Raw genomic sequence first — 14,550 nt, 5'->3', positions numbered from 1 at the left:
TGACATCTCAGCCCTCATTCTCCTGTATACAAATCCAGCCCCATTTGTAAACACAGGTGTTGACCCTCCTCATTGAGTCTCAAAAGCTCAGTGTAATTAAAGACTATTGTACTCCGTCTGCGGGAAAGATACTGATTTGGAGTACAATTGATCTTCAATTACTATTCCTGTGTTTACCTTATGCATGTGTAGATATGAGGCCCTCTTAACATGCAAACTATTGTTTGGGGGATCTCTGAGGTCAAAGAGACATTTGAGACCTACTGATGCCTGTCTCCAACTGTTCAGATGCATGACTAAGTAAGGACAAATAATAATAAATAAATGGACATAACTTCTTATGTCCATAACTATTCGCACGAGCAATTAATCTGCTCCAAACCAACACCGGAATATTGCTATTTAAATACTCTTCCGATAGGTACCAAACACCACTGTCTGACTCCTGTTAGACCCTTCGCACAATACAAAGAGGGATTCCTCCGTTCAGGGACATTCTATATTAACCAAACTTTCAGAATCTATCAAAGGGACCATAATCTATAAACTACATTAATTGTGAAAATATGTAACGAATGAGTCGCACGCTACGACTACGTAAACTCTACCGTAAATACGCATACCGCGCCTGTGAGTGCACGCTATTGCGGGTATGCGCCTCCACGGGAGAGCGCACGCACGCGCAGCGCGGACCAGTGTGCGGTGCAAATATGGCAACGTGCATAGAGACATTTTTCTGACTTCGACAGTGCCTATGTGGCGGCCCTTGAAGTCTTCTGTCGTCTCAAAAGCTCTTTTCAGGGCTGCTTTGCGCAGCCCTCCCTTTTAGCTGCCTGCACTGCAGGCACCAACTTACAAACTGAGCTCCTGTGCACGGAGGTGGAGATATAGAGGAGGAGGCGCTATGCATCCTGGGAACAGTCAAAGCTTTTAGCCAGTTGGTGCCTCGGCTCAAGATCCAACTCTACACCCCGATGTTATCCCTGTGGAACCCCAGTGTACCCCGCTGCAGAAATATATATATATATATATATATATATATATATATCCTTGCAGCAACAGTCGGCACTCACAAGCTCTCATCCACAGCGTTCTCCGTGCCAGTTCTAAAAGTGACATGCAGCTCCCGAATATGAACGGCACTGGAGTCAGATTTTTTGCAAAATTATTGTATTAAATGGCAACAGCCGTTTCCGGGCGATAGCCCCTTCCTCAGGCCAAAATACAAATACACACAGAGTGTGTATTTGTATTTTGGCCTGAGGAAGGGGCTATCGCCCGGAAACGGCTGTTGCCATTTAATACAATAATTTTGCAAAAAATCTGACTCCAGTGCCGTTCATATTCGGGAGCTATATATATATATATGCGACTTTTGGCAGCACTCCCAGGTACAAATAACTCAGTCCCGGTGCCCTCCTAGACCCGCAGAGCCACGGGTCATATATATATATATATGTGTGAAAAAAATGAAGTAAAACAAGCGCCTAATCGTGTTGGTGAAATAAAGACCTGTGCAGTCTGGTGCAGTTATTAAAATAAATAACAACTTAGCTTAAAATACTTTCAGGCTGATGACATTTGGAAGCCGAACATGTAAAGAGAAAATGAAAGCAACATAGTGTGTACTGTTTTTAAGACACAATATTTTCTGGTGATATCAGAAATTAGGAATGTGGCTCATTCCAATTATATAAGTAAGCAGAATTGGTGATAAAAACTAAAATGTATATAAGATGAAAGCTAAAAGAGACAAAAATTTCATTACAGCTTAAAAGCTAGGAACGTGGCTCATTCCAATTAATGTTAGACAAATGTAATAAAAAATAACAATTTAATGGGCACAATCCTGCCACGCTTAAAAGTAACAAACGTACAAGACAATTAAAACAAGTAGGCAATTCATCTGTCCATAAATGCAGGTAGCACACGTACAGGATTGAAAAATATAAACAGCTTATCTGTTCGCATGTAGGGAGTCCAAGGGGTAAGTAGCAGGTCCCTGTCCCATATATATATATTTTTTTTTATTTTTTTAAATCAATATATATGCGTGTGTGCACCTCTGTGATGTAATGTATGTGAATTAAACTTTACCTGTGAATTTTCTAAAGAAGACTGGTGAGTGCTCTCTCTGAAGTATTTGGATAAATTATGGCCTACTATGGAGGAACTCTGTGGAACGCCTGAGATTTTTTGCACCCCAGCCGGATGATTTTAGGAATTTTGAGAGTGCCGCTATACAGTGTGGATTATATATAAATACATATGCACAAATATTTACAATACTATCCCTTTAAACTGGGACACTCATAAATTACACAGGTTCTGGGGCTGGCCGACTTCAAGTCTGCATCTCACCTAGTTTTAATCAGCCACAGAACCTGTATAGTCTATGAGAGTCCCAGTTTTAAGGGATGGTATGGTAAGTGCATATATATATATATGTGTATATATACATATGCATATAGAGAGAAAAAGAGAGAGAGAGAGAGAGAGAGAGAGAGATACATACAGTGTATGTTTGGGGTCGTTGTCTTGCTGCAGAATACATTTTGTGCCAATTAGACGTCACCCTGACGATACTGCATGTTGGATAAGTACCTGCCTGTATTTCTCAGTATTGAAGCACAAAGAAACGGGCAGCGTTGAGGACAGTACACGCAGTGGTCGGCCAGGGAAGCTTAGAGCATCAGATTAAAGACACATCATGATTACTTCCCTTTGTAATTGGAAAATGTCCAGCAGTGCCATCAGCTCAGACCTGGCAGAAACCAGTGGCACCCAGGTGCACCCATCTGCTGTTCAGAGAAGTCTGGCCAGAAGTGGTCTTCATGGCAGCCAAAAAGCCATACTGTACCTTCATATAGAAACAAGGCCAAGCAACTCAACTATACAGGAAAACATGGGGACTGGGGAGCAGAAACATGGCGGCAGGCGCTCTGGACGGAGGACTTACAATGTGTAATATCTGGATGTAACAGAAGGCAGTGTGTTCCCCGGAGGGCTGGAGAGCGGTACAGTACTGAGTGTCTGCAGGCAGCAGTGACGCAGGGTGGAGGTTCCTTACAGGTTTGGGGCTACATTTCAGCAGATGGAGCTGGGGATTTGGGGGGTAATTCAGATGTGATCACTGCTGTGCGTTTTCGCACAGCGGGCGATCAGGTCCAAACTGCGCATGTGTATGCACTGCAATGCGAAGGCACATCGGACAACAACAACGGGCATTGCCAGGATGGTGCGAAAACTCCGTTCACACGGGTGTGCGCAAAGTGATTGACAGAGGAAGCCGTTTGTGGGTGGCAACTGAGCGTTTACCGGGAGTGTTCGGAAAAACACAGAGGTGTCCGAGCGCTTTCAGGGAGGGTGTCCGACGTCAGCTCCGGCCCGATCAGCCTGATGTGATCGCACTGGAGGAGTAAGTCCTGGGCTGCGCACACACTGGGTTTTAGCAGCTCAGCCACACATGCGATCGCACACTTGCATGGGGCGAATATACACTCCCCCTGGAGGCAGCGACTATCTGATCGCAGGACAGCAAAAAACGCAGCCCAACAATCAGATCTGAATTAGGCCCTTGGTCAGGATTAATGGTGTACTCAATGTTGAGAAATACCTCTGCCTCAGCACGTGCCTCTCCCTCATCATGTACTTCTACCCTCTCCCTCAGCATGTACCTCTGCCTCAGCATGTACCTCTCCCTCATCATGTACTTCTACCCTCTCCCTCAGCGTGTACCTCTGCCTCAGCACGTGCCTCTCCCTCATCATGTACTTCTACCCTCTCCCTCAGCGTGTACCTCTGCCTCAGCACGTGCCTCTCCCTCATCATGTACTTCTACCCTCTCCCTCAGCGTGTACCTCTGCCTCAGCATGTACTTCTACCCTCTCCCTCAGCGTGTACCTCTGCCTCAGCATGTACCTCTCCCTCATCATGTACTTCTACCCTCTCCCTCAGCGTGTACCTCTCCCCTCTCCCTCATCGTGTACTTCTCCCTTATCGTGTACCTCTCCCTCAGTGTACCTCTGCCTCAGCATGTACCTCTCCCTCATCATGTACCTCTCCCTCACAGTGTACCTCTCCCCTCTCCCTCATCGTGTACCTCTCCCATCTCCCTTAGCATGTACTTCTCCCTCAGCATGTACCTCTCCCCTCTCTCTCAGCGTGTACCTGTCCCTCAGCATGTACTTCTACCCTCTTCATCAGCGTGTACCTCTCCCCTCTCCCTCAGCGTATATCTATCCATTCTCGCTCAGCATGTACCTCTCCCTCAGCGTATACCTCTTCCCCTCTCCCTCAGCATGTACCTCTTCCCTCTCCCTCAGCATGTACCTCTCCTTCAGCGTGTACCTCTCCCTCAGCATGTACCTCTTTCCTCTCCCTCAGCGTGTACCTCTCCCCTCTCCCTCAGCATGTACCTCTCCCGTCTCCCTCAGCGTGTATCTCTCCCTCAGCGTGTACCTCTTTCATCTCCCTCAGTGTGTACCTCTCCCAAGGTCACAGCTCCTTTCCAGCCGGTGCCTCCCTGTGCCCCTGAATGGAATAATAAAGAGGCATCTCACCTTCTTCTTGGTAGGGCGCTGGCTGGCAGTTCCCTTATTGCTGTCCACCCACTTCACTGTCCTCCTCCTGTCGTCCCAGTCAGCCACCTGGTCGAGGGGCTGTGGGAATGAGATGCGCGACACCTTGCACTTTACCGGACACTTGTCTAATGCCACAGCCACGTCAGACTTCAGGGTGACTGTCACATCTTTGGCACAGCCAGCGTGAATGTGTCCCACCTGTGGGCGGAGGATGTGGTTATCGCACTCTGTAATAACATGTCCAGGTGATGTCTCTGCCAGGGACGTGTGGTGAGGCAGAGACTTCCCTGTCATACTATACTACACACCAGAGTTCTGACTATACAAGGTACATGAAAAACACAAAGACTAGATTAGAAATATCTTCTGTGTGTTATTGTAATCATTTTTATAGTCAAACCTCTGGAGTAAAAAGTCTATGGCAGGTGAGGCACTCCCCCCCCCCCCCCCCTCCCCTGCCTATCTTTTCCACATATCTCTGATTAACACTCACATTTCCAGGAATATATACTACTGAACCTGTGTATATTGCCCACATGTATATACTGCTACACCTGTGTATAATGCCCACATGTATATACTGCTGCACCTGTGTATAATGACCACATGTATATACCGCTGCACCTGTGTATAATGCCCACATGTATATACTGCTGCACCTGTGTATAATGCCCACATGTATATACTGCTGCACCTGTGTATAATGCCCACATGTATATAACGCTGCACCTGTGTATAATGCCCACATGTATATACTGCTGCACCTGTGTATAATGCCCAAATGTATATACCGCTGCACCAGTGTATAATGCCGACATGTATATACTGCTGCACCTGTGTATAATGACCACATGTATATACTGCTGCACCTGTGTATAATGCCCACATGTATATACCGCTGTACCTGTGTATCATGCCCACATGTATATACTGCTGCACCTGTGTATAATGCACACATGTATATACCGCTGTACCTGTGTATCATGCCCACATGTATATACTGCTGCACCTGTGTATAATGCACACATGTATATACCGCTGCACCTGTGTATAATGCACACATGTATATACCGCTGCACCTGTGTATAATGTCCACATGTATATACTGATAAACCTGTCTATAATGCCCACATGTATATACCGCTGCACCTGTGTATAATGTCCACATGTATATACTGATACACCTGTCTATAATGCCCACATGTATATACTACTGCACCTGTGTATAATGCCCACATGTATATACCGCTCCACCTGTGTATAATGCTCATATGTATATACTGCTGCACCTGTGTATAATGCCCACATGTATATACCGCTGTGCCTGTGTATAATGCACACATGTATATACTGCTGCACCTGTGTATAATGCCCATATGAATATGCTGCTGCACCTGTGTATAAAGCTCACAAGTATTTACTGCTGCACCTGTGTACAATGCTCACATGTATATAACGCTGCACCTGTGTATAATGCACACATGTATATACTGCTGCGCCTGTGTATAATGCCCACATGTATATACTGCTGCACCTGTGTATAATGCTCACATGTATATGCTGCTGCACCTGTGTATAATGATCACATGCACCCTTGGGGTCATATATGTGTGTGTAAATCTGGCTCTGGTAGTAGCCAGTGCCTCCTGAGCCATTTACCTCACCACACGTCCCTGGTCTCTGCCTCCACCATATATCATATATAGTTATTATACCTGAGGAGAGAATTCCAGGGGAGCCTCCAATGGCCACGCAAACCTCATGGCATCCGTCTGGCTGCGATTGGTCAGGGTAAAGGTCACCTGGTATTGTTGTCCAATGTGACAGTCCCCAAAGACAATGTGCTCTGTACGCGTAGCTGTGGAAGCAGTGATACAACACATACTGATGACCTGTACATATGACCACCCACACCCAACCTGGCCACACCCAACCAGGCCCAGCCACACCCTCACCTTCCACAATATCCTCTTCCAGCTGCCCCTCCGGGGTGCGTATCTGTCCGGGGCTGTGGATGTTATCCAGGGTCAGCTCGTCCTGATAGCCCTCACCCACAAGCTGCACACAGCTCTTCTCATACTGATTATCTAGGACTGACAGGTGCAGTGCGGACTCACAGCGCTGTGGCTCAGTGGGACAGAACACCACCTCAAATTCTGCAGTGTCCCCGGGATGCAGGATCAGAGAGGCTGTGTGCGCCCGGAGCCCTGACAGAGACGTGAGAAGGGTAAGAAGGGAGGCTGGGTGACATGGTGTATACACTGTACAGAGGGCCTCAGTCATGTCTGTGCGCACACCTGCGCAGGCTGCGGAACCGCTGATCATTGCACGTGGGGCTCCGCACCGGAGAGGAGATAGACGCCCACCGGAGTCATCACACAATGCGCAGCAACTTCGTACACCTACACAGCACCGACGCCATAACAACGCCCACCAGAGCCATCGCACAATGCGCAGCAACTCCGTACACCTACACAGCACCGACGCCATAACAACGCCCACCAGAGCCATCGCATAATGCGCAGCAACTGCGTACACCTACACAGCACCGACGCCATAACAACGCCCACCAGAGCCATCGCACAATGCGCAGCAACTCCGTACACCTACACAGCACCGACGCCATAACAACGCCCACCAGAGCCATCGCATAATGCGCAGCAACTGCGTACACCTACACAGCACCGACGCCATAACAACGCCCACCAGAGCCATCGCATAATGCGCAGCAACTCCGTACACCTACACAGCACCGACGCCATAACAACGCCCACCAGAGCCATCGCACAATGCGCAGCAACTCCGTACACCTACACAGCACCGACGCCATAACAACGCCCACCAGAGCCATCGCATAATGCGCAGCAACTGCGTACACCTACACAGCACCGACGCCATAACAACGCCCACCAGAGCCATCGCACAATGCGCAGCAACTGCGTACACCTACACCATAACAACGCCCACCGGAGCCATTGCACAGTCAGCAGCAACTGCGTACACCTACACAGCACCGACACAATAGTAACGCCCACCGGAGCCATCGCACAGTCTGCAGCAACCGTGTACACCTACACAGCACCGACACCATAACAACGCCCACCGGAGCCATCGCACAGTCCGCAGCAACTGCATACACCTACACAGCACCGACAACCATAATAACGCCCACTGGAGCCATCGCACAGTCCGCAGCAACTGCATACACCTACACAGCACCGACAACCATAATAACGCCCACTGGAGCCATTGCACAGTCAGCAGCAACTGCGCACACCTACACAGCACCGACACAATAGTAACGCCCACCAGAGCCATCACACAGTCCGCAGCAACTGCGTACACCTACATAGCACCGACACCATAATAGCGCCCACCGGAGCCATCGCACAATGCGCAGCAACTGCGTATACCTACACAGCACCGACGCCATAACAATGCCCACCGGAGCCAACGCACAATGCGCAGCAACTGCGTACACCTACACAGCACCGACACCATAACAATGCCCACAGGAGCCATCGCACAGTCCACAGCAACTGCGTACACCTACACAGCACCGACACCATAACAACGCCCACCGGAGCCATCGCACAGTCCGCAGCAACTGCGCACACCTACACAGCACCGACACCATAATAGCGCCCACCGGAGCCATCGCACAATGCGCAGCAAGTGCGTACACCTACACAGCACCAACACCATAACAATGCCCACCGAAACCATCGCACAATGCGCAGCAACAGCGTACACCTACACAGCACTGACACCATAACAACGCCCACCGGAGCCATCGCACAATGCGCAGCAATTGCGTACACCTACACAGCACTGACACCATAACAATGCCCACCGGAGCCATCACACAATGCGCAGCAACTGCGTACACCTACACAGCACCGACGCCATAACAGCGCCCACCGGAGCCATCGCACAATGCGCAGCAACAGCGTACACCTACACAGCACTGACACCATAACAATGCCCACCGGAGCCATCACACAATGCGCAGCAACAGCGTACACCTACACAGCACCGACACCATAACAATGCTCACCGGAGCCATCGCACAATGCGCAGCAACTGCGTACACCTACACAGCACCGACGCCATAACAGCGCCCACCGGAGCCATCGCACAATGCGCAGCAACTGCGTACACCTACACAGCACCAACACCATAACAATGCCCACCGGAGCCATCGCACAATGCGCAGCAACTGCGTACACCTACACAGCACTGACACCATAACAACGCCCACCGGAGCCATCGCACAATGCGCAGCAATTGCGTACACCTACACAGCACTGACACCATAACAATGCCCACCGGAGCCATCGCACAATGCGCAGCAACAGCGTACACCTACACAGCACCGACACCATAACAATGCTCACCGGAGCCATCGCACAATGCGCAGCAACTGCGTACACCTACACAGCACCGACGCCATAACAGCGCCCACCGGAGCCATCGCACAATGCGCAGCAACTGCGTACACCTACACAGCACCGACGCAATAACAACGCCCACCGGAGCCATCGCACAATGCGCAGCAACTGCGTACACCTACACAGCACTGACACCATAACAATGCCCACCGGAGCCATCGCACAATGCGCAGCAACTGCGTACACCTACACAGCACCGACGCAATAACAACGCCCACCGGAGCCATCGCACAATGCGCAGCAACTGCGTACACCTACACAGCACTGACACCATAACAATGCCCACCGGAGCCATCGCACAATGCGCAGCAACTGCGTACACCTACACAGCACCGAAACCATCGCACAGTCCGCAGCAACTGCGTACACCTACACAGCACTGACACCATAACAACGCCCACCGGAGCCATCGCACAGTCCGCAGCAACTACGTACACCTACACAGCACCGTCGCAGTAATGACGCCCACCGGTACCTTCGCATAGTCCGCAGCAACGGCGTACACCTACACAGCACCGACGCCATAACAACGCCCACCGGAGACATCGCACAATGCGCAGCAACTGCGTACACCTACACAGCACCGACACCAAAACAACACCCACCGAAGCCATCGCACAGTTCGCAGCAACTGAGTACACCTACACAGCACCGACACCATAACAACGCCCACCGGAGCCATCACACAGTCCGCAGCAACTGCGTACACCTACACAGCACCGACGCCAAAACAACGCCAACCAGGAGCCATCGCACAGTCCGCAGCAACTGTGTACACCTACACAGCACCGACGCCATAACAATGCCCACCGGAGCCATCGCACAGTCCACAGCAACTGCGTACACCTACACAGCACCGACGCCATAACAACGCCCACCGGAGCCATCGCACAATGCGCAGCAACTACGTACACCTACACAGCACCGACGCAGTAATGACGCCCACCGGTACCTTCGCACAGTCCGCAGCAACTGCGTACACCTACACAGCACCGACGCCATAACAACGCCCACCGGAGCCATCGCACAGTCCACAGCAACTGCGTACACCTACACAGCACCGACGCCATAACAACGCCCACCGGAGCCATCGCACAATGCGCAGCAACTGCGTACACCTACACAGCACCGACGCCATAACAACGCCCACCGGAGCCATCGCACAATGCGCAGCAACTGCGTACACCTACACAGCACCGACACCATAGCAACGCCCACCGAAGCCATCGCACAGTCCGCAGCAACTTCGTACACCTACACAGCACCGACACCATAACAAAGCCCACCGGAGCCATCGCACAATGCGCAGCAACTGCGTACACCTACACAGCACCGACGCCATAACAACGCCCACCGGAGCCATCGCACAATGCGCAGCAACTGCGTACACCTACACAGCACCGACGCCATAACAACGCCCACCGGAGCCATCGCACAATGCGCAGCAACTGCGTACACCTACACAGCACCGACGCCATTACAAAACGCCCACCGGAGCCATCGCACAATGCGCAGCAACTGCGTACACCTACACAGCACCGACACCATAACAACGCCCACCGAAGCCATCGCACAGTCCGCAGCAACTTCGTACACCTACACAGCACCGACGCCATAACAACGCCCACCGGAGCCATCGCACAATGCGCAGCAACTGCGTACACCTACACAGCACCGACGCAATAACAACGCCCACCGGAGCCATCGCATAATGCGCAGCAACTGCGTACACCTACACAGCACCGACGCCATAACAACGCACACCGGAGCCATCGCACAATGCGCAGCAACTGCGTACACCTACACAGCACCGACGCCATTACAAAACGCCCACCGGAGCCATCGCACAATGCGCAGCAACTGCGTACATCTACACAGCACCGACGCAGTAACCAGGAACACTTACCGAGTGAGTCTATGGTTACGCAGACTGGCCGCGGCTGTAGTAACGCTGGCGCCATGTTTCTCTATGTACATGGTCGCAGCAGATGGTAGATACATGCCCTATATCGGGCGTGAGCTATTGCCGCTACTCCCTGTTACCCCCTCAAATTACCCCTTCCTGTCAGTCACTCCGCATTAGAAATCACTGCGTGCGGCATCGCAGACATACCTTAGTGCGTGCGCAGTCTGCGGATAATTGCTCTGTTGCGTATAAACATGAATGAGGCCCTGAGAGCGTCTGAGTACGAGCAGCGCTGAGATACCTGCACTCCGCTGGCCGGGCCCCGCGTCCTCACCCCACGCAGGGCGGCTGCTGGGCTTACGCTTCAGACAGAAAAATCGCCCATCTTCAGGTAAATCAATATTCAGCTAACAGAAGAGTAATTCAGATATATTCAGTTTATTAACGGCAAAATACTTCCATTATACTGCGGTCATTATACAAGGATTATTACAGGTTATTACCCATAATACACTGTGCTACCCTGCGTCTTATTATAGAGCAGTAGGCTGTAATACTCTGCACTGTGTGTTATTATAGAGCACTAGGCTGTAATACTCTGTGCTGCACTGTGTATTATTATAGAGCAGTAGGCTCTAATACTCTGTGCTGCACTGTGTGTAATTATAGAGCAGTAGGCTGTAATACTCTGTGCTGCACTGTGTGTAATTATAGAGCAGTAGGCTGTAATACTCTGTGCTGCACGGTGTATTATAGAGCAGTAGGCTGTAATACTCTGTGCTGCACTGTGTTATTATAGAGCAGTGGGCTGTAATACTCTGTGCTGCACAGTGCTGTGTTATTATAGATCAGTAGGCTGTAATACTCTGTGCTGCACTGTGTGTAATTATAGAGCAGTAGGCTGTAATACTCTGTGCTGCACTGTGTGTAATTATAGAGCAGTAGGCTGTAATACTCTGTGCTGCACTGTGTGTTATTATAGAGCAGTAGGCTGTAATACTCTGTGCTGCACTGTGTGTTATTATAGAGCAGTAGGCTGTAATACTCTGTGCTGCACTGTGTGTTATTATAGCGCAGTAGGCTGTAATACTCTGTGCTGCACTGTGTGTTATTATAGAGCAGTAGGCTGTAATACTCTGTGCTGCACTGTGTTATTATAGAACAGTAGGCTGTAATACTCTGTGCTGCACTGTGTTATTATAGAGCAGTAGGCTGTAATACTCTGTGCTGCACTGTGTGTTATTATAGAGCAGTAGGCTGTAATACTCTGTGCTGCACTGTGTATTATTATAGATCAGTAGGCTGTAATACTCTGTGCTGCACTGTGTGTAATTATAGAGCAGTAGGCTGTAATACTCTGTGCTGCACTGTGTTTTATAGAGCAGTAGGCTGTAATACTCTGTGCTGCACTGTGTTATTATAGAGCAGTGGGCTGTAATACCCTGTGCTGCACTGTGCTGTGTTATTATAGAGCAGTAGGCTGTAATTCTCTGTGCTGCCCTGCGTCTTATTATAGAGCAGTAGGCTGTAATACTCTTTTCTGCACTGTGTGTGTAATTATAGAGCAGTAGGCTGTAATACTCTGTGCTGTGCTGCGTGTTATTATAGAACAGTAGGCTGTAATACTCTGTGCTGCACTGTGTGTTATTATAGAGCAGTAGGCTGTAATACTCTGCTGCACTGTGTTATTATAGAGCAGTAGGCTGTAATACTCTGTGCTGCACTGTGTATTATTTTAGAGCAGTAGGCTGTAATACTCTGTGCTGCACTGTGTGTAATTATAGAGCAGTAGGCTGTAATACTCTGTGCTGCACTGTGTATGATAGAGCAGTAGGCTGTAATACTCTGTGCTGCACTGTGTTATTATAGAGCAGTGGGCTGTAATACCCTGTGCTGCACTGTGCTGTGTTATTATAGAGCAGTAGGCTGTAATACTCTGTGCTGCCCTGCGTCTTATTATAGAGCAGTAGGCTGTAATACTCTTTGCTGCACTGTGTGTGTAATTATAGAGCAGTAGGCTGTAATACTCTGTGCTGTGTGTTATGATAGAGCAGTAGGCTGTAATACACTGTGCTGCACTGTGTGTTATTATAGAGCAGTAAGCTGTAATACTCTGCGCTGCACTGTGTGTGTAATTATAGAGCAGTAGGCTGTAATACTCTGTGCTGCACTGTGTTATTATAGAGCAGTAGGCTGTAATACTCTGTGCTGCACTGTGTTATCATAGAGCAGTAGGCTGTAATACTCTGTGCTGTGTGTTATTATAGAGCAGTAGGCTGTAATACTCTGTGCTGCACTGTGTGTTATTATAGAGCAGTAAGCTGTAATACTCTGCGCTGCACTGTGTGTGTAATTATAGAGCAGTAGGCTGTAATACTCTGTGCTGTGCTGCGTGTTATTATAGAACAGTAGGCTGTAATACTCTGTGCTGCACTGTGTATTATTATAGAGCAGTAGGCTGTAATACTCTGTGCTGCACTGTGTGTAATTATAGAGCAGTAGGCTGTAATACTCTGTGCTGCACTGTGTATGATAGAGCAGTAGGCTGTAATACTCTGTGCTGCACTGTGTTATTATAGAGCAGTGGGCTGTAATACCCTGTGCTGCACTGTGCTGTGTTATTATAGAGCAGTAGGCTGTAATACTCTTTGCTGCACTGTGTGTGTAATTATAGAGCAGTAGGCTGTAATACTCACTGCTGTGTGTTATTATAGAGCAGTAGGCTGTAATACTCTGTGCTGCACTGTGTGTTATTATAGAGCAGTAAGCTGTAATACTCTGTGCTGCACTGTGTGTGTAATTATAGAGTAGTAGGCTGTAATACTCTGTGCTGCACTGTGTTATTATAGAGCAGTAGGCTGTAATACTCTGTGCTGCACTGTGTTATCATAGAGCAGTAGGCTGTAATACTCTGTGCTGTGTGTTATTATAGAGCAGTAGGCTGTAATACTCTGTGCTGCACTGTGTGTTATTATAGAGCAGTAAGCTGTAATAATCTGCGCTGCACTGTGTGTGTAATTATAGAGCAGTAGGCTGTAATACTCTGTGCTGCACTGTGTTATCATAGAGCAGTAGGCTGTAATACTCTGTGTTGCACTGTGTGTTATTATAGAGCAGTAGGCTGTAATACTCTGTGCTGCACTGTGTGTTATTATAGAGCAGTAGGCTGTAATACTCTGTGCTGCACTGTGCGTTATTATAGAGCAGTAGGCTGTAAGACTCTGTGCTGCTCTGTGTGTTATTATAGAGCAGTAGGCTGTAATACTCTGTGTTGCACTGTGTGTAATTATAGAGCAGTAGACTGTAATACTCTGTGCTGCACTGTGTATTATAGAGCAGTAGGCTGTAATACTCTGTGCTGCACTGTGTTATTATAGAGCAGTGGGCTGTAATACTCTGTGCTGCACTGTGCTGTGTTATTATAGAGCAGTAGGCTGTAATACTCTGTGCTGCGTGTTATTATAGAGCAGTAGGCTGTAATACTCTGTGCTGCCCTGCGTCTTATTATAGAGTAGTAGGCTGTAATACTCGGTGCTGCACTGTGTGTTATTATAGAGCAGCAGGCTGTAATACTCTGTGCTGTGCTGCGTGTTATTATAGAGCAGTAGGC

General features: G+C 49.1%; 1 protein-coding gene across 2 annotated transcripts in view; it reads right to left on the bottom strand.

Annotated features, from left to right (window-relative positions):
• Positions 1 to 14,550, bottom strand: part of HYDIN (HYDIN axonemal central pair apparatus protein) — a 478,199-nt gene that overhangs the window by 105,982 nt on the left and 357,667 nt on the right. For both annotated transcript variants that reach the window (XM_063945857.1, XM_063945858.1), the window contains 4 exons: positions 11,242 to 11,347; positions 6,539 to 6,790; positions 6,299 to 6,441; positions 4,563 to 4,781 (listed from right to left, as the gene is read on the bottom strand). In XM_063945857.1, the coding sequence (XP_063801927.1) occupies positions 4,563 to 4,781; positions 6,299 to 6,441; positions 6,539 to 6,790; positions 11,242 to 11,347 (720 nt within the window). The remainder of the gene's footprint in view (positions 1 to 4,562; positions 4,782 to 6,298; positions 6,442 to 6,538; positions 6,791 to 11,241; positions 11,348 to 14,550) is intronic.

The sequence above is a fragment of the Pseudophryne corroboree genome, chromosome 11, assembly GCF_028390025.1.
Source record: "Pseudophryne corroboree isolate aPseCor3 chromosome 11, aPseCor3.hap2, whole genome shotgun sequence".
Taxonomy (NCBI): domain Eukaryota; kingdom Metazoa; phylum Chordata; class Amphibia; order Anura; family Myobatrachidae; genus Pseudophryne; species Pseudophryne corroboree.
This window is presented reverse-complemented; position numbering and strand designations above follow the sequence as displayed.